This window comes from Cavia porcellus, unplaced genomic scaffold (genome assembly GCF_034190915.1).
Source record: "Cavia porcellus strain 051 isolate PalLab524CR breed Dunkin Hartley unplaced genomic scaffold, mCavPor4.1 scaffold_16, whole genome shotgun sequence".
NCBI classification, from domain to species: Eukaryota; Metazoa; Chordata; class Mammalia; order Rodentia; family Caviidae; genus Cavia; species Cavia porcellus.
The window spans coordinates 19,439,620-19,463,753 of record NW_026947499.1 but is presented as its reverse complement, the minus strand read 5'-3'; the positions used below and the strand labels follow the sequence as shown (position 1 = coordinate 19,463,753).

Below are 24,134 nucleotides of genomic sequence, written 5' to 3'. Positions count from 1 at the left end.
GGAAGATATTTTTCAGTAGTCTGAGCATAGGCAATTCTTAATTTGACTATGTATCAGCCACCATGGAGAGCTTGTTAAACGTCGATTCCTAGAACCAAACGCAGATCTGTCAGTACCGTCAAATACTGTGCTGGGTTTACCCACATCACTACCAATATCCTCATTCCACGGAGAAGTTAATGTGGGCCCCAGAATCAAAACGTCTTACCCAAGGTCACAGAGAAGTTAGAACCCAGATTCTAAAACCAATCAAGCCCTTCTTCACAACGGTGAGGGGAGTATGAAGGTATGTGTTGGTCTTACGTTTTTGAGGTAGTGGAGCTTAATAACGAGTGTGCATTATGGAGCTGGCCTGCTTGAGTTAAAATTCCCATCTTAGTACTCATTACCAGGGCGGCCTCCCACAAAGGCAAGTGACCATCTGAGAGCCTTAGTTTCCTTCTCTGTCAAGTGGAATAATAGTACCAGCTTCCCCATACTATTGGAAAGGTTAAAGGGACGATACACAAAAAGCTCTCAGCACAGGGCCTGACATACACTCGATATACATATATCGTACTCGATACACGTCCTTTTATTAGTACTGTCCCACGATTGCACAGTCAAAGGGGTTTACCCGGGCACCGGAGCAGAGGCCTGAAAATGGGCTCAGGGACACGAAAGGACCTCGGCGACTCACCTGGCCGCGCAGCACCTTCTCAAGCTGTCGGTAGTCGTTGTTCCAGACCAAGAGGTGCAGGGGAAAGTGGCTGCTGGCGTCACGGACCGAGGACATGGCTAGGAGGTCGCGGCCGGCCCTGGCCACCCGTCTCCCGAAGCCTCAACCCCAGCGGGGTCTCCGCGGCCGGCGGGAGAGAAGACGAGGGGAGTGAGCGGGCGGACAGGCAGGCGACTTGGTTCGCGGCCGGGCCGAGGGGGCCGCGTGTGGGCGCGCTAGGTGTGGGGTCACGGCCGGGTCTGGGATGGGTCGGCCGCGCCCACCCCGGGCCCTTAAGCGCTTGCGCTAGCGCCCGTGGTGACAGCTCCCCAACCGACTTCTGCGGGCCCAACTGCCCCAAACAGGGAAGTGTGCGGAGCGAACCAATCTACGCCGCCGGAGGGGAGGATGAGTCCAAGCAATGAGAAGGTCAAAAGTCTGCCAAGTGCCACGCGAGTCCAACCCACTACAGAAAAGATATCAAAGCCCATAAAATATAGCAGTCGTTCTGTTCTTTGGTTCCATCAATTTGAAAAACTCTATCTACTCATCACCAACCTCACTCTCCCTGCTCTAACTACCTCAAATGGTTCAGGCCACAACTGAGCCTCTACCATTGGCTCCGCAGTAGGGGTGGAGGGTGATAACTGGACCAAACCATTCCAGTTATTGACTCCCTCACATCCTTTTTGGACCAGGGCAGATCCTTCACAGATTGGGCAGCTATGTTGTCTAGCTAAAGACCAATGATCCAGAATCCTGTTCTAATCCATTCTCCTCACGACTGGAAGTGGAGAGGGCCAATAGTTTTCGAAGGGGACCTTTAAACTCTGGAGAAGTGGCTTCAGATATTTGCATAAGAAGGGAAACATTTGTGTTAGGACTTCTCAGCCTTGAAACATCTGGAACTGGATAATTTTAAGTGTGAGAGATATCCGATGCTTTGTAGGATGCCGAGCAGCATCCCTATTACCGGACTCAAAACTCTACGAGTACCATTCCCTGTCTCCAAACAGTGCCAATGCCCTCTGAGAGAGAAAAACCTGCTCCAGTTGAAAACCACTGCTCTATCTGAATTCCTAACTGGATAAGATACAGAAACCCACAGTGGTGGTTTATTATATCATCTTTAAGCTAGCCATTTGGATTTGTATTTATGTCTAAAAGGATTAATATACTTGGATTTGAGCACAGTCTACAAAAATAAAGTTCATCCTTTGAGTTTGAACTTCAGGCATTATGAAAGCCTAAAGACCACTTGTCTTCAGCTGTCTGCAGCTAGACAACATGGATGGGCAAAGTTATTCAATGCATCCTGAAAACATTCCCCTTGCCTTCTCTCTCGCACATAGCCAGCTTCTCAGATGCCTTGCAACAACTGTTCAAGAATTCTGGTCAAATCCATTCTTCACATGTGTGCAAGTGGAGCCAAGAAGCTTTGTGAGTTGTACCAAAACAGGATGCAGAAGCACTAGGATGGCACACAGAGGCTCTAACTGTGGAATGTGCAGAAATTAGGTATTTATTCTCACACCGCACATTTATCACACTGGACAGATGAACCAGACACCAGTGAGGCCTCTTCTGGGACTTCTCATTCTTTCAAAAGTCTTGTTACCAGAAATCAAACTAAAGACCTTGTGCTTGCCAGGCAGGTGTTTATGTCACTGACTTATATCACCAGTCAAAAAGCCATGTTAAACTTAATCTTTTTTCCTTTCATAGCTCATTATTTGAAAACTCCACAATGTCAACAACCATATATGTATTGTTCATTTGAATACCTAAAACCAAAATAGTACCTGGCCCACAAGAAGTATCCGCTATTTGCCAGGTGGAAAATGTAGTTGTGTTTACATGTAGTATACACAATAAATACTCATTAAAATTTGGCTCACATCTTTCTTTCCCTCATGCTGGTAATGCTCATTTCATTGTTTCACACCACCCTGTAAATTACTCTATTTTAACTATTCTTATCTCAAGTTCTAAATATACGAAGAAAAGAAGTATTTAGAAAATAAGAGTAATGTGGCCAGAAATAGTGGTGCAGGCCTTTAATCCCAGCACTTGGGAGGCTGAGGCAGGAGGATTGCTGTGGTTTTTGAGGCCAACCTGGGGAACATAGTGAGTTCAAAGTCAGTCTGAACTAGATAGCAAGACCCTGTCTCAAAAAACCAAAAAGAGACAGACAAAGATAACGGACTTTTAAAAAAATAAAAGAATAGTAAAGTTTGTTGAAGACTTTTCATAGTAATCATGCCATCTTGTTCCATACTTTATCTCCTTCACCAGGTAGTGAATATTTAGGGTTGCTGGATACATAAAAATTTGTTGCATATTCTTATTCCACTTTTTCTTTTCCTCTCCCTCACCTCCTTTTTATTTTTAAATTTTAAAAAAGGTAATAGTTAAATAAAAGGCCATCAAAAAACCAGATTATTAATAGACAATACATTATCTTCATCTTGAAGGTAAAATTGAAACTACAGCTTAAAGAAAAATATCATCTCCCATAGTTTCATTTTACCTATTATAGATCTACCATCAGTAAACTATAAATTCCATAAGAACCAGAAATGCCTTCTTTGCTCGCTGCAGTTTCTTCAGAGCCTAGAACAGTGTGTGGGACACAGTAGATGATCAATTAACTTTTTTAAAATAGAAGAATGAATGAACTTCATTTGCTCATTGTTTGCCTCAGGAAGGTAGTGATTGCAAGATGTAGACGTTTCCCCTGGTATTAACCAGTGCTAGAATGAGGTAGATCTCTTCCAGAAAAGGAAACTTAAATACAAGCAAATTTTGGGATAGGACAAGACCCTGGAGCAGGCATCTGCCCTTACTTAATATGGCGATAGGAAAGTTTGCCCTTTCCGGTCACATGATCTGCCAGTCGCAGAAGGCACCTCCCTGCGCGTGCGTGCTGCGCAGCAGCTGCGAGGCGCTGAGGGGAGAGGCTCTGCTGCCAGCTCTGCCGCGGGGACCCGTTAGAGCGGAAGCACCGCCGCCGCCGCCTTCGCTTCCCCGGGGCTCCTGTTCCCGGCAGGTGAAGGCGGGAGCCATGTCGAAGCGGCTCCGGAGCAGCGATGTGTGTGCTGACTGCAGCGGGCCGGGTGAGTTGCACCGGCCGGGCCCGCTTCCCTCTGCTCCTGGACGGGACCCCTGCCCTGGGGCCGTCCCCTTGGGACAGGCGGGTTCTCGCGACCGAGTCGCGCACCTCGAGAACGAGTTCTAGCAAGGGGGTCCCTGGAACAGCATTGAGGCGAGACCCGTCCCAGGCCTGGCAGCCAGAAGGGGAGGGGGCCGCCGCCCTCTCATCCATTTCGTTCCCTCTTCGCTCCGTCTCAGGCCAGTCAGGGAGGTGGCGGGGGCCTGAGCCGCTCCCCAGACAGGAAGGGGCTTGGGCAACCCACAGGAAGGCCAATTACAGAAGTAAAATGCTAGCGTCCTCTTGGCTGCGGCTACCAGAGGCTGCAGGTGTCAGCCTTCACCAGACCCCTGTCCCCGCGAGAGAATCTTTCTTGGGTGGGCTACGCTCCCAGCTTTCTTCCTGGAGACTTGCCAAAGGATGCCGGTGAATGACTTTCCCACTCCTGACATCCTGGCAGCCACTTCATGGGGGCGCAGGGTGGAATCTCCGTGTTGGGGTGTTGCAGACACTTAGGAATCAGTGCATGTCTCAAGTTTGGGGATCTAGAGGGCCTAACTTCACATTAGATGTGACCTTACGCTGGTTGAGTTCACTTGGTCAAACTTTCATTTCCTTATTTTTTTTTTGTTTAAGTAAAGATAATCAGGAGTACCGTTTTCGGTGATTAGAGAAATTAAATGGATATTGTTATGATCATCTCTTCTAATTTCTTTTGTTTTTAATTATGTTTTTCAGTTCCGAACCTTGACATTCCCTAAAAGCTAGAGTTTCTAAATTACAGTTTTAGCAAACAAATACACTCAAAGTTAGTGACCAGTGTAAACACATGGGGACATTGAAAGGCCATAACCATTCTTACTGTGCATAGTGTTCAGACTTAAACATTAGATCTGTTTTAGCAATCGGAACTGAATTGACAGGTCTCAGCATAGATTATTATATGCTATTTTCCATCCTTCGACTAACAGCTTTCATTTTAAACTAATTCAAATGTCAGATGGGACCTCAGTCTCCAATAAATGATCTTACATGAATCATTGAACACCGGTGGCTTTGCAACTGTTCGGATCTTCATTGTCGTTTGGAAGCAGAGACTAATTTTAAATAGTACTATGATGACCCTTATGTGGTTATTTCGTGGCCTGGCTAGTGCAAGTTGTGTTATTAGTTTCCTTTGACAGTAGGGAAGGGAATAGAGGAGTTCAAAAAGAAATGTTTTACAAACCAATATTATACAGACTCTGTTGTTTTTCTCTAAAAATGTTAATTGCTGTACTTTTTTATTTTCTTGTTTGTTTTCAGTTGAATTTGTCTGTGCTGTGTTTGATTCACATGCGTCTCCCTTCATACTTCCTCTTAAGATACATGTTCTGTACTTGATGAATTATATGGGACAGAGGGAGATTGCTTCTCCTTTGCTATCCTAATTTTTTTTTCCTTTTGCCATCCTAAATATTATCTTGCACTTTTTTTGTTGTTGCTTTTTTGAGACAGGAGCTTGCTATGTAGTCCAGGCTGGCCTCGAACTCAGCCATTCTGCCTCAGCTTCCAGAGTGCTGGGAGTACAGGCACACAACACCATGCCAGGCTGTCCCCCACTTTTGCAGTGTTTTATGCATTTCAGAAGTTTTTTTCTTCCAGCGTATCATTTTAGTTGTCGTGAATGCCTCATCTACAGAGACTTGAGTCACTTCCTTCCTGTTTTAAATATAATGAGGCTACCTTAACATGTTCTGTGAATTTGAGCAGCTAGGAATTTGTGCAGTCTTTTCTACAAAGTCCTCATGAAAGTGTTACTAACAACAGTTAGGGACCGCTTTGAGATTCTGATGAATGCTACGACCCTCTCCCCAGAAAATGCATGTGAACTTACTCTTTCACACAAAATTTGTGTTAGAGTGGGGAGAGGTAGAGATTTTTGAAGTCCATTTGTGGTGTCTGTAGAATCCAGGAAGCCCTTGGAGTAAAGCTTCCAGTTAAGCTGGTAGGATTTCACCCACTTTATTCAAACTTCATTTTGATTTTTCTATGTTTTTAATATTCTTTCTGTGGGATTCTAATCCATGATGTTTAAGTGATTGATAACCTCACTTGATGTGTGGTAAACCCTTGTTTGTCTTGTTCCTGTTTAATGCCTTCCAATACTATGGATCCTTTCCATGATGTGTTAAAGCTGTACTTCCAAACAGGTTGTTTTATTTGTCTATTTATTTTTGGTCATTAATAGCAATAAAAGCAGAAAGCGATATTGTTATGCACCTTTGTAAGGATCCTTCATCTTGATTATTTCCCGTTTTTGCTCCTTAGCATGGCATAAGTAATACTGGCAAAGTTGTGCTTCACTGTTTCTAGTATACTTTCATTCCTGTTTTACTTCATTGCAAATATTTAACTTTGATCCTATGTTAAATATTTTACTTGTTTTTAATGAATCTAGTTCATTTTAAATACACTGTACTCTTTGGGGCTGGAGGTTTAGCTCAGCAGCATAAGCGCCTGCCTTGCAAGCAGGCAGTTGTGAGTTCAATCCCCCGTACCGATAAAAAAGGAAAAAGACACAAAACAAAACAAAAAATACACTGTATTCTTAAGTTCAACCATCTGAAAACTCCAGTAAGACACTAATATGGTAGTGCAGTATTCATGTGAAACATTGACAGTTTTAAGTACTGTATTTCCAATAAAAAAAACTTTTGAGTGAGGATGAATTTTAATAGGCTCTTGAAAATAACAATGATATTTAGAAAAGCTATAACAGCTAGCATTATTGAATACTTATTGCATGAAAGGTATTTTGCTGTGTCCTCACTCTGCTCAGAGGTAGTATTGTTCCCTTTTGACGCGTGGTGAGAATACTCAAAGTAACTTGCCTGAGATCCTTATTTAAGAAGTGGCAGAGTTGGGGTTCAAACCATGGATTGCTTGTCTCTAGAGCCAATCTCACAATGAATACATTCTCTGGCTCCTAAGATTTGTCTTTGATTAAAATCCTATAACTCCATTATATTGCTTGAAAGGTTTGATAAACTGTTAAAAATGCTAAAGATGATGTACTTGCATTTTAGAGATTTTTACAGACATTGAAGAATTTAAAAATACAATCCTTAGACCAGGCAGCTTGAGTGACACCTATATCACCCCCACTGTAAGGCTGATAAAATGGAAAAGGTCTGTCTTTGTTTGGGGTTTCTCAGTGCTCAGTTTCCTTACCCAGATCTAGCCTTACCAAATGTGAATTATTCCTTGTCTGAATGAATGTCTAATGAATTGCTATAGGACTTCAGAGGAAAAGTTATACACACAGCAAAAATATTACACATTTCTGCTTTGCATTTTTTGCATCTGTGAAGGAGCTTTTCTTTCCTATCATTTGCAAGGTTAAACTCTACTGAAGTTTGTGTATAGCAACTAATGGATATCACAGAACATTTCTTCATGGAGGAAGCCAGCTTTTTCTGTCCTTGGAACTATAGCTGCTGAACAATTTTATGTTTTTTTGGTTTTTTTTTTTTTTGTTCTGGGGATTGAGCTCATGACCTCATGCTTGCCAGGCAGGCGCTTGTGCCACTGAGCTATATCCCCGGCTAGTTCCGTCTCTCACAGCTTTCCGGTAGGGTATTACTTAGTCAAATTTCTATTGCTGTGACAAAACACTTGAGGTAAAGCATTTGAAGAAGGAAAAGTTTAGCTTGCCCAGGTTTTCAGGGGTTTCGCTCCACAGTTAGTCAGCTCCATGGGAAAGCAGAAGCATCATGGTGGAAAGATGTGATGCAGAAAAGCTCCTCTCATGGCAGCCAGGAAGCAGACGGGAAGAGCCAGAGCAGAAGGGACTGGCGACCAGATACAGTCGCCAGAGTCTTGCCTACTGTGATCCTCTCCCTTCATAAGGCCCAGCTTCATGTTTCTATCACCTCAAAATAATGTCATCAAGTTGTGACCTCATTTGTGGGTTGGTGCACTAACCAAGTTAAAGTCCTTATGGTCCATTCCCTTCTCTAGGCCCCGCCTCTTTAGGGGACACTTCTTATTTATTTTATTTTATTTTTTTAATCAGTACCAGGGATTGAACTCACAACCACACACTTACAAGTCAGGCTCTTATGCCACTGAGCTAAATCCCCTGCCCTGACACTTTTGTGTTTAAGGCTTACCACATACGTAATGACCCCCTAATGATTAGGACAGCAATAATTGTATTTGCTTCAGATGCTGCTTGCTGTGTGGCTAATTCACTAGCAAAATTATTTTGCTGTTTGTGGAGATGGATTTGATGTGATCCAGATCTTCTCTCAGTTTGCTTCTCTTACATTGAATGAAATAGCGTCTGAGGTGATGGATCCACGTTAAGGCTACAGAGCTCAAGAGAAGTTAACGGTTTATTTAGGATTGTTCCTCTCAGTTGACATTGTACTTCATCAGCCAAGGTAGTAGACATGGAAGACCCTCACCATCTTGATACATTGATAAGCATTAGTATCGTAAACCCAGACAGTGAGTACAGTTATCCAAGTATCGTAATCCCTTTCCTGGTTTCCTCACAATCCAAAAAGTTGTATTTGTAATCCCATTGAGATGTGATCCCATTGAGATGTTATGGAATCCCAGCAAGTTAATTCCAATCTACCACCTCCAATGCAACCCACAGCAAGAGTAAAGACACCAAGACATATTCCAAGTGAAGGGCAGCCAGGGGTCCTAAGTCCAGTCCCCATGAGGATGTGCAGACAAAGACCCTGATCCTAGCCTCTCCCAGAATTTATTATCTTGTGAAGAAGGGGGGTGGCTCAGGGATGAGTGACAGTGAGGCTAGCCAGGTGGGGAGAAAAGCATCTCTGCAAAATGCAGAGATAAGAATATGCAGAAGGGTCAATTTGCATAATCCAACTGAGGTAGCAACTGAATAGTTTTAGGAGGCTGTTGCTTCAGTTTCTGATATATAAATTTTGTGCCGTGGGGAGTCATAGTCTCTTTACCTTGAGGCTTATACCCAGTTGACATTCCTGGAGCTGATGGCTCTAACATCCAGTGGTGCTCATATCTTTTACAGAGAGCACTGTGGGAAGAAACAGGAGACTGTCTGATGGCTTTAGAGATCATATACCTGTACCTCAGTAGCCTCATTTGCAATGCTTAGAGCCAATTGCAAAGAGAAGCAAATACCATAGCCAGCTCTGTACATATCAGTATAAGGAAATAAGTCTCCATATAATCAAAGTTACAACAATTGTTTTGCATTCAAGGGGAGTCACTGGAGTTGTCTCCCACACATTAGTATATTGTTTTAGTAAACAACAAAATGTCCCGTGTTTCTGAAAACCAAATTCAGTCATCTTTTTCTATCTATGGTGAGGCAATCAGCTGCTGACTTTGCCACTGATATCTCATTCTCTTTCCAGATCCTTCCTGGGCATCAGTAAATAGGGGAACCTTTATATGTGATGAGTGTTGCAGTGTCCATCGGAGTCTTGGGCGTCATATCTCCCAAGTAAGGCATCTTAAGCATACACCATGGCCTCCAACACTTCTTCAGGTAAAGAATAAGAAGAATTCTCCCAGTTTATGATTTATGCTTTGCAGCTCATTGTTTTAGCCAGTGAAGTTTTTCCTAGTATACTTAAATCTTGTAAAAGGGATGATAATTGAAAAGAGATGCTATGCCTATCATTTCTGTGTATAAGTACATGTGTTATCCGTGTTATCCTGTATTGCATTCATCATTTAAGTTTTTTTTCTTGCTGGGCATGGTGGTGTTCTCCTGTAATCGCAGCAGTAGGAGGCTGGGGCAGTAGAATTGCTGTGAGTTTGAGGTCAGCCTGGGATGCATAGTGAATTCAAGGCCAGCCTGAACCACTAGTGAGGTCTCGATCTCTCTCTCTCTCTTTCAAAAAAAAAGTTATCACTAGAAATTGCTTTTAAATAGTTCACCTTTTGCACATACTATGATGTATGTTTCCAGCAGTTAATGCCTAAGAACCTTTTCATTGATGTACTTACTCCTCAGTACCTGCTAATATTTTAAAGAACATATTTTCCCACTTTACTGGGAGGATAGCCTGGAATCCTTCAGACATCTACGAAACACCTAGTTTAAGTTTGGTTTAAACTCTAGTTAAATTGGGTGTGGTGGTACACGCATGTAATCCCACTTTATTCAGAAGGCCAACGCAGTAGTATTGCAAGTTCAACCTCAGCCTGGGCAACATGGTGGGGTCTTACATCAAAATAAAAAGGACTAAGGCAGCAGCTCAGTGATAGATGCTTGCTACGTGTTGTGATTCCATGGGTTCAATGCCCAGTACTGTAGAACAATAATAAAAACCTCTTACTATTAATCAAGAGTCAGATTAAGTTACTATGCTGGAGTGCATGTCTAACACTGTTAAGTGGGCTCTGTGCTATTTGGGGTTCAGTGTCATGTTGTTTGTACTTCTATTTGGGGTACACATTCTTCAAGTTCTGTTGGAAATCAGGATTAAGTGTGTGTTTTGCCTTCCTTCATTTGTCTTGAGTACACACTTCACTAAATCTGTGGCAGCTGAATAGCATGCCCCTTAAACTTGTCTGAATGACTGAGGGGCCAAAAACAAGTGAGTTTGAGAGTCTGATATGAAAATATCTCTGAGATTATCAAAAGCAGATAGGGCCATTTTAGGAGTCCTACTGTATGTGTATGCACGGGTGTTACTGCACATTGAACCCAGGACCTTTGCACTGAGCTATATCACCAACCCTTTTTACTGTTTGAGACCAAGGTCTCACTGAGTTACTGAGTTGCCCAGGCTGAGCTCAAGTTTGTAATCTTCCTGTCTCCCAGAGTGCTAGGATTACTAATGTGAGCCACCATGCCCACTTAGGAGTTTGGGTTTAAAATGAAATTGAGAGATGTAGCTCATTGAAATCATTTACTTAGAAGTTTCCGATTGCTCATTCTCATGTGAATGGGGATGGGTACTACCGTGAGGTCTGTCTGTGTTTGTGAAGCCAGACTATATTATAGAATCTGAATTAACTCTAGAGATGAGTAGTTTACAGTGCCATGGTTGACCCTAAAGCAAAAATTCCCGAAGTATAGACCATAAGCCACCAGTGGTACTTAAGATATATGTAGGAAATATCAAATAATTATTTTAATTGTCATTTTAATGTGTATAAGGAACCTATAACTAGCTAAGAAACCTATAACTAGACCATAATGGTTAATAAAAGTTTTTTTAAATGGGTAGATTTAAAGAAAAATGTTGAACAAATAACATAGGTGAGTAAAATAGTATTTCTTCCATGTTCCAAAGCACTATGCTAAAAGTATCAAAATTAGTCTTCCTTCTTCCTTCAAAACAATCAAAGTGGTATCAAAGTTAACCTTCAGGAGCTGGGGATTTAGCTCAGCGGCATAAGCGCGTGCCTTGCAAGTAGGCAGTCGTGAGTTCGATCCCCAGTACCGATAAAAAGGAAAAAGACAAAAAAAAGTTAACCTTCAGTATGTAAGTACGAAACAATCAAATCTACTCAGGGATTTAGCTATCCTTCCACTAGAACTAAATTTTGCATATTCTAAAATCTTATTCTAAAATCAGAAAATAATGAGTGACATCTCAAATGTGTTGGTATTCATCATGGGGCTTTGCTTTCCTTACTCTGGTACTGTTTGTGGAAAGAGATTGAAATATGATTTCATATTGCTTGGTTTCAGATGGTTGAGACATTGTATAACAATGGTGCTAATTCTATATGGGAGCATTCTTTGCTGGACCCTGCTTCTATTATGAGTGGAAGACGAAAAGCTAATCCACAGGATAAAGTACAGTGAGTGGAATGTTTATAAATACTTCTACTTCTTTGTAACAAATGGGACTCCACTAAGAGGAGTGCAGCTATTTTTGATCAGCCTCCACAAGGCAGTGCAGGAGGTGGCTACCCCGGTTGTGCATTGGGCTTTGCTGGTACACATTCAGCATGAGGCAGATGGGATCATTTCTTTTGCATGGCCTCCAGACAGGAGTTAATGATTTCTCCAGTTAGAGACTGAGGCTTGAAGGCTGTAGATGTAATCAGATTTAAACTCAAGCACTCGAATAAGAGGCTGTCAGACCAGAAATCTAAGTTCTGGATACCAGTCTGCCTGATGCCTCACCTATGAGACTAAATGCTGCCTCTTCCCAAAGTTGCAGCCAATTAAGAAAATTACACAGAGAAGAAAGATGTTATAAAACTCAGATTTTTGCAGTCCCAGCTATTTATAATGACTAAAGTATGTTTTCAGATGTCGGGTCTTGGGCACTGCTGAAACTTATTTCAGCATTGTTCGTTTTATTCTCAAGTGGGGGATATGGGTCACTTCCTCTTCTTTTTACAGTCCAAAGAATGGGGAGTGTCGTGTCTGAACTGCAAGTGAACTGTGTTCTTTTTTGTTTTCGGCCAGTCCCACTAAAGCAGAATTCATCAGAGCCAAGTATCAGATGTTAGCATTTGTCCATCGCTTGCCTTGCCGGGATGACGATAGTGTCACTGCCAAAGATCTTAGTAAGGTGGGTCATACTTTTTAAAATCCTCCGGGGTTAGATGAGCCAATGTACTGTTTTATGTAAAAACATTTTTTAAAGAAGAAAAGCAAAGCCTGGCAATTTGGCTGAGTGGGTAGACTGATAGCCTAACGTGAGATGTCCTGGGTTTGGTCCTCGGCACCACAAACACAAGACCAGGGATTTACCTCAGTGGCATAAGTGCCTGCCTGGCAAGCATGAGGTTGTGAGTTCGATCCCTGGTACCAAAAAAAAAAAAAGAAGAAAGAGAAGGAGAAACTAATTTTCATTGATTACATTACTAATAACATCTTTTGCAGTCAGTTTCATCTTTAATCATAATTCAGATAGCAGCTATTTACGCTAGTGAGGTAGAGGACAGAAAGAAAAAGTAAGTAGCCAGAAAACTACTTTTATTTTTTCAGTATTTAAAAAATTTTTTCAGTTAATGTTTTTGTTTAGCTTTGAAATAAGCACCATGTCAGAGTATGTTCCTAGCAAGGACTAGAAAGTTTGCAGGACAGTTGTTTCTAGTAAGGACAGCTTCCAAGTTGTATAGTAAGAAAGTAGGGTGTGACACAGAGTTGTAGTACACAGGTTTATTATACATGTAAAATGAGTAGGTGGGCCTTAGCACATTCTTGAGGTGCTACAAGGAATGTACATATTTTTAAGCACTTGGGGTTTTTTTTGTCTTTTTCTTTTTTATCGGTACTGGGGATCGAACTCACGACCGCCTGCTTGCAAGGCAGGTGCTTATGCCGCTGAGCTAAATCCCCAGCCCCTTTTAAAGCACTTGTATTCACAAATTATCACGCAGAGCTTGCCCAATGTAGAATTTTTGGGGGGAGGGTACCAGATCGAACTCATGACCTTGGGCTTGCCAGGCAGATACTTATGCCGCTGAGCTAAATCCTCTGTCTCCCAATTTAGAATATTAAACTTTGTATAGATGTGTATATAATTGTGACTTCCACTAATAAATGAAACTTACCTGGTTTTCTTTTTTTTTTAACCAACTTTTTAAAAAATACAATTTGAATGTAGATGATAGAGTAGATTTCCCCATTCCTGTAACATTGCATCGTAGATAAGTCTGGGGTAGACTTGAAGGAAGGCAGGTCATCTTCTGAATGTTTGAGCTTTTCTGAGATACTACAGAATTTGGTTTCCCACCCTGAGAGACTTCAGGAAACTATTGTGGCCAGGCAAGGGATAATGTTGTTGAGAGAATAAGGTATAAGACAGAATCCTGTATCTTACACAGTGTAAAATTTGAAGCTGTAGATTCAATAACTATGACAGTAAGTGATTATTATAACAGCATTTGAATTATCTGAGCGCTTCTCGTATAGTGGGTTCAATGCCAAGTACTTAATTATATCATTGAATCCTGACAACCTTGTCCATGGGTAGCATTTTTACAAACGCAAGGTCCTGAGTTCGACTCCGATACCCCCCCCAAAAAAGAGGAGCACTATTATCACCATGTGAGAGATAATGAAGCTGAGGTTCAGCTTACTTAAAGAACTGTCCCAAAGTCGCACAGTTTGAAGAGAAAAGGTAGGGCATGGAATTCGGGTCCATCGGATTTCAGAGCCATGCACAGCCATCTTGTACTGCCTCTCATGTTCTGGTTGTGCCACTCACTTGGAAGAGTCCTGCATTCGTGCAGGTCGCTCTTCACAGTCCTAGTTTCCTTATCAGCAAAACAAGCCTGGCCCACCCCATGGGACTTCTCCATCTGCCCCACAGAAGCAAATAAAGATTGTGTGTTACTAATGTAACATATATTAAAATAGGCTATCAGCTGCTGTAGTACATCATTCCTGAGGGTTTCAACAAATGTTCCTTTTTTTTTTTTTTTTAAATGTGTGTGTGTGTGTTTTTTCCAGCAACTCCACTCAAGTGTAAGGACAGGAAATCTTGAAACCTGTCTGAGGCTGTTGTCTTTAGGAGCCCAAGCCAACTTCTTTCATCCAGTAAGAAAACGTGAATTGATTCAGATATTAAGTTGACGTTGAGTTGTGTTCATGCCTTTAGCTTATTTAATTTGCTTTTTTTGTGTATTTTTTATTAATGCTTCTTAGGAAAAAGGAAACACACCACTCCATGTTGCCTCCAAAGCAGGGCAGATTTTACAGGCTGAATTACTGGCAGTCTATGGAGCAGACCCAGGCACACAAGATTCTAGTGGGAAAACTCCTGTTGATTATGCCAGGTAAGAGTCTGGGAGACTTGCCCCTTCTCTATAGTGTTGGCTGTATGTTGTGTGGTTAGTGCTTAACCCTTTCCAAGATTTAATTTCTTTTTTTTTTTTTTGAGACAGGGTCTCACTATGTGGTTCAAGCTGACCTTGAACTCACTTTGTAGCCCAGGCTGGCCTTAAATTCACAACAGTCCTCCTGCCTCAGCCTTCCCATTACAGGTGTACATACTGGGCCACATTCTATTGTTTTGCAGATGAATACATTTCAAAAGTATATAAGCTTGGCCTATCAAAATTTAGAAAAAGGTAGAATTATAAACTAGTATGCTTAGCTTCCAAAGGATCTTTTACTTGGTCCTTTATAACACATGTGTTGGAAATATAGTCACAATACAAATCAAATATCAAGAATTATAGAACCTACTCTTGAGTTTTATAATACTCTTTTTTTTTTTTTTTTTTTTTTTTGTCTTTTTGAGGCAGGGTCTCACTATGCAGTTCAGGCTACCCTTGGGCTCACTTTGTAGCCTAAGCTGGTCTCAAACTTACAGTGATCCACCTGCCTCAGCCTTCCAAGTGCTGGGATTACAAGAGTGCACCATCGTGCTCAGCTGAGTTTTATAATATTCTTAGTCACTGCTCAAACTTAAGAGCAAATCTATAGATTTGATTAAACAACTGTGGTAAATTGTCAGTTGTAAGTTTTAGATAGTGCACATCTGTGTGTTCTTTGTATAATTTTTAAATTTTTTCCTTTTGTATGTGTTAGGTGGTTTATTTTTTGAGATGAAGTCTTACTGTGTTGCTCCAGCAAATCTCCAAGTCCCTGACTCAAGTTCCTACCTCAGCCTCTGAGAAGCTCAGGTTACTGGCATGAGCCACCATACCACCTAATTTTTCTTTATTTGAATGTTCTAATCATAAAAAATACTGGACAAATAAGTAAACTCAGATTAGTCTTCAATATCACTAAATGCCAGAGGCCAGTCATCTCTCCCCCCCCCCAACCTCTATTTACTGCAGAACTGTATCTCTGCTGCACAAAGGATAAAATGAGTGAAATGACAAACTGTCCTCCCAGAATTTATCTCTTGGAAGAAATGACTCATCTATGCCTGAAAAGGTTAAATGGGGCAAGATAACATGCGATTCAAAACAGATAGTTGGTCTTAAAAAACACATGTAAATTTTCTTTTTCTGTGGTCCAAATCATTGGGAAATTTTTTTTCTTTTCTTTGTTTTTTCTTTTTGAGACAGGATCTCGCTATGTGGTTCAGACTGGCCTTGGGCTTACTTCATAGTCCTGGCTGGTCTCAATTTGCAAAGATCCTCCTACCTCAACCTCCCTGAGTGCTGGGATTTCAGGAGTGCGCCACCATGCCCAGTGGGAAATTTCTTTAGTTCTTTTGACGAATAGGTTAGATGTGGACTGGTAAAGGAGGAGCTAAAGTATTCCAGGTGAGAAGAAAGGCAGTTAAGGTTAGGAAGTCTGTATGGACACATTAAGTTCAGCGCAGAAGGAAATCAGATTGGAGAGAGCTGAGCATGCCTGAGAATGACCACAAGAATCCAGTATCTGTCAGTCTGAGTCTGCACTGATGGTACCGTGCACCATTATTTCCTACAGCGTTAGGAAAAGTCTGTCAGTTAAATTATGATGTGCCATCGATTATGATTTCACAGATGATTTAAAAAGTTAAAAATCAAAGACCTGTGATGGTTGGCAGATAAATTGTAATGCATTGAATGGTGGGAAGAGAAGCTGGCCAAAACTCAATTTAACCTTTGAAGAGAAGAGCCCTAAGTAAACAATTTATCATTTACTTTGGAGTTTCTTCATAGGTACTTTACCTATAATAATTTCTCCACATAATCATTTCTCTATATGCCTTGTTACTAAAGGGATTCTAAGTACCTTAAGTATTTATTTCATGAATGAAGAAAGGGAAACTCTGTATTTCTGCTGTTGAAGTTGAAGATAAGATAAAGAGAGGAAGCAGACTATAATCCCAGCACTGGGAGGCCAAGACAGGAGGATCTCTATGAATTCTAAGCCAGCCTGGACATAGTGAGTTCAAGGCCAGCCTGAACTGCGTGTGGCGAGACGCAGTCTCCAAAAACCAAAAAAAAAAGCTTCTCCCCATAAAAGGAGAGAAAACATCTGCAGGTGTCAGCTCTGCAGATCGATCTGTCTCTAAACTGGGACCCGTGAAGTTCTGTAGTTTCTGAATGTACCCAGAGGCAGTCTGGCTGCAGCAGAATCATCTAGGAGAAGGGCCTTCTTCAAAATACTGATGCCTGGGCCCTCCCCATCCTTACAATGGAGGCCTGCCAAATGTGCATTTCTGGAAACATCCTCATTAACTGCCGTGGTCCTGTACCTTTATTTTTTTCACCTCATTAAACAAAGTTATTCCTTATCCTTCATAAGTGTTAGAATACCTTACAAAGTTATTAAGTTATTCTTATACATGTTTATAAGGAAAAGGGCTAATTCAGATGGTGCAAACAGTTTATAAAAGTGAGACTCAAGGTAGATCTTAACAATCTGCCTCACACAGATTATTCTAGAAACCCGTGTTTGAAATACTGCTCAAGTGTCTCAGGGGATGTCTTTGTACTTTTCTACTCTGACGCCTGTGAAATGTGAGGAGTATCAATGGTACTTTGTTCTTTCGGTAGGCAAGGAGGGCACCATGAGCTGGCAGAACGCCTTGTAGAAATACAGTACGAGCTGACTGACAGACTGGCCTTCTATCTCTGCGGCAGAAAACCAGGTGAGTGAAAGGACAATGACCGGCCACACCTCCAGTTTGGAAGGATCTGGAAAAACAAGTTGGGACACTTCTTTTTTTTTTTTCCTACATGACCTCCTCTGCTTTAACATAGCCTCAAGAAAATTGTGAGTGCTGGGCATGGTGGCACATGCCTGTAATCCCAGTACTAGGGAGGCTGAGGCAGGAAGATTGCTGTGAATTTGAGGCCAGCCTGGGCTACAAAGTGAGTTCAAGGCCAGCCTGAACTGTATAATGAAACTGTCTCAAAAAGCAATAAAAAAATTGTGACTAAGGATTAAAAGGTTAACAAAAGAACTTTCATTGTGTATAAATGTAAAGTTGATCAGATCTTGAAATTTTAGTTTTTAAGTTTTTATTGTAACTGTTGGATGTTTCATGAATCAAGGAATATAACTGACCCCAAGTTGAATGCATAGGATAGTTCCTGACTATCATAGGACTAGCAGTGGAAGAAAAGAGCAGTAATTTTTCCAGATATTTGAAGAATTTTGCTATTTAATGATGGAAAAAAATCCCAAAAGTAAACTTCGCTTATAACCAGTCTTATTTGTGATGTGGCATGAGGCTCAAAACCATGGTTGGTGAGCCAAATATAGCTTGACAACTGTTTAACTAAATAAAGTTTTATTGTAAGGTAGCTGTGCCTAATCACCTGCGTCTTGTATCTGGCTGCTTTCATACAAAAATGGCAGAGCAGAGTGGTTCAGTGGTTGCTGTGAATAGTCACAAAGCCTAAAATGTTTCCTGCTTGGCCTTATACAGAATAAATACCTTTGTCAGTCCTTGCTGAGTGATGTCCACATGTGATGGAGTTAGGAGCCCCCACTGTTCCAGTTCTCCATAAGATGGAGGAAGCAACTCAACCTGTCTCTCCTCCGAACAGAACTAAAAAACTGTAACCCAAGTGTTCTTGGAGGCCCTCTAAGCACTTTGGAGAGTAAATCCTATCTCATGAATTAAGAAACTTGAAGGCCACCAAACGGGTGGTGAATCTCCTGTTCATTTCATTTCTGATATGGATTCGGTCGGAATCTGAGACCTGGAACACTATTACAAATTAAAGAAGTCTTGGGGCTGAGCTTTAGCTCAGTGGCATAAGTGCCTGCATGACAAGCACGAGGTCGTGAGTTTGATCCCTAGTACCAAAAAAAAAAAAGCATTAAAGAAGTTTTCTCTCTAGTTTGAGGAGCAGGAAATGAGACTTCTCAGGATACAGAATAGGGGAGTTCCCCTGGGGTTTTTTCCTCCTTCCCTTTTCTGCTCATTCTCCTCCTAGACACGAGGCCAGCCTGTGGCTACAGTAGCTGCAAAACCAGTGGCAACATAGGTGGTATCTAAATGTCTGAGCACAAGCACAAGGCCCCCGGATTGCTTTTGTTTTACTGCTTATTCTCTTGCCTCCTGCCGAGCAGGCAAAACTCAACTCGTAAAACAAAAATGGCTTCTAGAACAAAAATCTTAGCATTCCCCAGATTTTAAAGGAGACCCAGTCTTAGCACATATATTCAGAATGTTCTTGGTACCTTCCATAGTGTCTCAACATATGCAGAACCAGGCAAATCTCATGGACTTGCAAGAGGAAAATAATCAATAGGTGCCAAGGTGACATGGGTGATGGAATTATCAGAGAAATATTTTAAAATAGGTAGTAAAACCAAGCTCCTACAAGTAAGAGTGAACTTTCATTTTCCTGTAGTTGTACTCAGGATTGAATCCAAAGCCTTCCACTGAGCTATATCCTCAGTCTTTTTTATTTTTAATTTGCTTTGTTTTGGTTTTTTTGAGACAAGATTTTACTGTGCAGTTCAGGCTGGCCTTCAACTCACTGTGTAAACCAGGCTGGCCTCAAACTCACAGTGATTCTCCTGCCTCAGACTCTGGAGTGCTGGGATTACAAGCATGTACCGCCTTATTTTTAATTTTGAGATATTAACTTGCTAAGTTGCCCAGGCTGGCCACAAAGTTGAAATCCTTCTACCTCAGCCACCCTTGGGGTTGAGATTACAGATGTATGCTGCCACACCCAGCTAAAAGTTAACATTGTTGAAATAAGAAGTATAGAAAATTTCAACAGAAAAATAGAAGACACAGAAAAGAAGCTAGTAAGATTATTGGAACTGAAAAAGGCAGTTATTAAAAATTTAAAAGTCAGTGAATAGGATTAATAACAGGTTAAAAATAACAAAAGTCAGTAAATTGAAAATACATCACTAGAAATCATCCAGCTTGAGCAACAGGAAAAAGAGTGGGAGGGGAAAAAACTCAACAGAGCCTCAAGAAACTGGAGAATTACCAGAAGATCTGACATTTGTATTGCTGGACTCTGAAAAAAATGAGAAAGAGTGTGATGTGCAGATAAATACTTGAAGAAATATTGGCCAAAAAATTCTAGATTTTTCAAAAGACATAAATATTCAAGAAGCTTAGCAAACACAAGAGAGAATAAATTTTTAAAAATTCACATTCGAAACTCATCGCACTACTGAAAACTAGGTAAAGGAAACATTTTAAAAGCAACCAGGAAAGCCAGGCATGGTGGTGCAAGCCTGAAATCCCAGTACGCAGGACACTGAGGCAAGAGGATTGTTGTAAGTTGGAGACCATCCTCAGCTACGAAGTGAGCTCAAAGCCAGCCTGAACTGCATAGCAAGACCCTGTCTCAACAAAACCAAAAAAAAAAAAAAAAAAACACCCAGGAAGGGGCAGGGGTATAGCTCAGTGGCACAGCATCTGCCTGGCAAGTGTGAGGTCCTGAATTTGATTCCTGGTACTAAAAAAAAAAAAAAAAAGCAATCAGTAAAAAAAGGATGACACACAATAAATGTTGAATATCCCTTATACAAAATGCCTGGGACCAGAAGTGTTTCAGATCTTAGTGATTTGGGGCTTTTGAAATATTTACATGGTTTTACCTATTAACCATTCCTAATCCAAAATTGTAAAATACTCTGAGATCTCAAACTTTTTGAGCATCCTGGTTATTCCCTGGTTCTTATCAGAAGTCATACAAATGGGAAAGATTTTGCTTCAATATTTTTAATGAACTGAAAGAAGAGAATTCTCAGTCAAAAACTTGATATCCAGTGAAAATAACTTTTGGAATGAAAGCAAAATAAAGACATTGTAGGATAAAGAAAAATAAGGGAATTCGTTGCTCTAACAGAAATTCTAGGACAAGTTCTGTGCAGAAAAATGATATTTGAGAGTATCTTGTAACTTTAGGCATTTTAGTACACATCCCAGCACACTGAGAGTTTGAGGTAGAAGGATCAAAAGTTTAAGTTCAGTCTGCAGAACTTAGTGAGCTAATGAGATCATATCTCAAAATTTAAAAAAAAAAAAAAAAAAAAAAGATTTGGGGATGTAGTTCAGTGCAGAGTTCCTGGGTTCAATCTCTAGTACTGCAAAGGAAAAAAAAATCTGACTTTAAATATAATTATAAGGATATAGGTAATTTAAATACCGGAAGATGTAAGAAGATACTCCATGCAGACACTAAGTAAAAGAGAGCGAGAGTGGCGATATTAAAACAAAGTAAACCTCAGAACAAGGAGACTTAGAGGAGAGGCATAAACCAATGGTACAAGGGCCCATTTACCAAAAGACATAGCAAGGCTGAATGTGTGCGTGCCAAGCAACAGAGCTTCAAATTACAAGGGACGATCAACGTATATGGTGAAAGTTAAATCTTAAATTTTTAGTAAACTAAAAGTCTACAACTTCCCTCAAAATACTGCCCCTGGCTTCAAACATTTTTCTGTCATCGTTCCTACTACTTTCTGAAGCAGTTCTAGAAACATTCTTTTGATAAAAAATATCAAATGGTATGATTAAAAAATACAAAGAAGAGGGCTGGGGATTTAGCTCAGCAGCATAAGCACCTGCCTTGCAAGCAAGCAGTCGTGAGTTCGATCCCCGGTACCGATAAAAAGGAAAAAGACACACACACACACACACAAATACAAACAATACTGCTGCTGAGTGCCATCCAACAGAAAGGCAGGATCATAAAAACATTCCAGTGTATTCTCATGTGCGTTATTCATCAGATAAGGAAGGGTCTGGCTCCTGTGAGTTCTTGCTCTTCCCCTCAAAATCAAAATGACCATGAAGAATAGACAATTTGAATCAATTCAGAGCATCAAGACAGCCACCAAGTGCAACTAAAGATATAGAAGCGGATTTCCAGAACTGCTTCAGAAAGTGGAAAGAATGGTGGAATAAACGTCTTCAAATCGAGGGGGAGTATTTTGAGGGGAATTAATGGTAATACATCTTTTGTAATGTTTTTAAACATTAAATGTTCACCATATTTTCAGTCACACCTCATAGATGAAACAAACTTCACTATAACTCAAAGACCAAAAGTGAAATCCACAATTGTTGGGAAAAAAGAGACCAAACACAATTATTGTTGGACACATGACATATCTCTTTTAGTAATAAATAGAACTTCCAGGTAGAAAATCAGTCAAGCTATGGAGCTAAACCAAACCAAAAACCAACTAGATGTAGTTATTTATAGATGTACTCTACCCAGCATCAGAATACATCTGCCTTTGAACTAGATCTTGAACATTCACTGGTATACCTTAGTAAAAAACAAACCATAGCAAATCAAAAGAATTAAAATCCTGCAAAATATATTTTGTGATTGTAAGGGAATTAAACTAGAAAGTGCTTGGACATTGAACAGCACACAGACAAAAATAGGGGCTGAGGAAATTGGTTAGTGGTGTAATACTTGCCTGGCATTCACAAGGTCCTGGGTTTGATCCGCAATACTATAAAAAGTAGAATAATAAGTATACACACAAATTGGAGAGCTTAGATAAATGGACTTAATTCCTTAAAAGCCATAGACTTCCAAACCCACCCAAGAAGAAAAGGAAAGAGCATGGAGTGGGAGCACATGCCTGTAATCCCAGCACCTTAGGAGGTTGAGGCAGGAGGATCACTGCAAGTTCGAGGCCAGCATGAGATATATGGTGAGTTCAAGGACAGCCTGAATTGCATAGTGAGACCCCCATACCTAAACCAAAAGGAGAGGTATTAGAAATAAGTAATCATTTGGTTATTTATTTGCCTGTTTATTTTTTTCCTTAGTGTGGTGCTGGGAATTGACCCCAGGGCCTCATGCATGCCAAGTGAATGCTCTCACACTGGCTACATCCCTGTCTTACAATCCGAGAATGTATTATTAATGTTTGAATACGATTACTCAAACCAAATCCTGCAAAGAGTGCAGAAAACAGCCCTCATAAATGTAAACTAAACCTTCATCAGATGTTAGCAGGTTGAATCTAACAATATATAAAAAGCAAAATAAAACATAATCAATAGTAGTTTCCAGATTCAGTATTTGAAAATCAGTTAATGTGATCCACCCCACTAACCGACAAAAAAAGAAAACCAAATATTCATGAAAACTGTAGTTCTAGAAAACTCACAATCATGAATGATTTTTTAAAAAACAATCTTAGCAAACTAGGAATGGACAAGACTTGCTTTTCCTGAGGGAAGATAAGGAGCAAGGCCAGAGGGTCCACTCTCTAAGCGCTTCTGTTCAGTGCCACACTGCAGATCCTAACCACTGCTGTAAAGGCAAGGGGACAAAGAAGAATAAAGATTGAAAAGAAACTTAAACTATCTCCGCTCAAAAGAGATCGTTTCCAGGTGGAAAATGCCAAAGAACTTACATGAAAATTCCTACACTAATTGATGAGTTTAGCAAGGATACAGAATACAAAGTCAGGACCCGACAATCATGTTTTTTTAGACTAGCAGTGAAAAATTGGAAACTGAAACTAGAAAAACAGTACCATTTACAATAGCTCCAAATTAAATACTTAGGTATAAATCTTACTGTCTATCTGTAGGGCCTATATGCTAAAAACTTCAAAGTACTGATAAAAGAAATCACAGAAAACCTGGATAAGTACAATCACATACTGTTTTTATAGATAAGATAGATAGTTAACACGTCAGTTTTCCACAAATTGTTATGTAAATTTATTTTAACTCAGGAATATTTTGGTAAACATAAACATACTGATTCTAAAATTTGAGGGGGAAGACACGGCAATAGACAGCCAAGACAGCTTTGCAAAATAGTGTAGAAGGAAGCATATCATCCAATTTTAAGATTTGCTAAAAAGTCAGTAATATTTGAAGAGATAAAAATAAATGAAGAGATAAACATTTGGATTACTGAAACTAATAGACTTCCATAAATATGTTCAGTTGATTTTTTGAGCAAGGTACAAAACTAATCCAAGGGAGAATAATATGTGGTATTGGAGCAACAACTGGTCATCTGTGTGCAGGAGAAAGAACTTCAACCCAAACTTTGCAGTTTACATAAAAATTAATTCAAACTGGACCATAGATCTCCATATAAAATCTAAAACTCAAACTTCTAGAATACATGGGAGAAAATGCTTATGATTTTATTAAAGTTCTTATATATGATATCAAAAGCACAAAGAAAATATCGATAAGCTATACTTAATCAAAAGTGAAACTTTGCCAGGTGTGCTGGTGCATGCCTATATCCATGCCTTCCAGCACTTGGAAGACTAAAGCAGGAGGATTGCCATGAGTTCGAGGCCAGCCTGGGCTACATAGCAAGACCCTGTCTCAAAAAAAAAAAAAAAAAAAAGTGAAGCCTCATACTCTGAGAAAACTTTGATTAACAGGATAAAAAGGGAAAAGAGAAGAGAAGGGGACTTCAAAAAAATTAAGTGATGTGACTATG

The 24,134-nt window shown here is 40.5% G+C and overlaps 2 protein-coding genes across 19 annotated transcripts in view; one reads left to right on the top strand and one right to left on the bottom strand.

The window, feature by feature from the left end:
- Ankrd13a (ankyrin repeat domain 13A) overlaps positions 1-1,055 on the bottom strand; it is a 36,831-nt gene extending 35,776 nt beyond the window's left edge. For 4 of the 5 annotated variants that reach the window (XM_063225846.1, XM_063225843.1, XM_063225845.1 and 1 more), the window contains exon 1: positions 680-1,055. Coding sequence is in view for 4 of the 5 variants with exons in the window: in XM_063225843.1 (XP_063081913.1) it covers positions 680-775 (96 nt within the window). In the remaining variant the exon portion in view is untranslated. The remainder of the gene's footprint in view (positions 1-679) is intronic. The other variant, XM_003477925.5, reaches the window with a different exon arrangement.
- Positions 1,056-3,609: 2,554 nt separating this feature from the next.
- Positions 3,610-24,134, top strand: part of Git2 (GIT ArfGAP 2) — a 53,093-nt gene continuing 32,568 nt past the window's right edge. For all 14 annotated transcript variants that reach the window (XM_063225838.1, XM_003477923.5, XM_013141776.3 and 11 more), the window contains exons 1-7: positions 3,610-3,813; positions 9,248-9,381; positions 11,542-11,654; positions 12,271-12,376; positions 14,266-14,352; positions 14,461-14,591; positions 17,262-17,356. In XM_063225838.1, the coding sequence (XP_063081908.1) occupies positions 3,762-3,813; positions 9,248-9,381; positions 11,542-11,654; positions 12,271-12,376; positions 14,266-14,352; positions 14,461-14,591; positions 17,262-17,356 (718 nt within the window). In that variant the 5' untranslated portion in view covers positions 3,610-3,761. The remainder of the gene's footprint in view (positions 3,814-9,247; positions 9,382-11,541; positions 11,655-12,270; positions 12,377-14,265; positions 14,353-14,460; positions 14,592-17,261; positions 17,357-24,134) is intronic.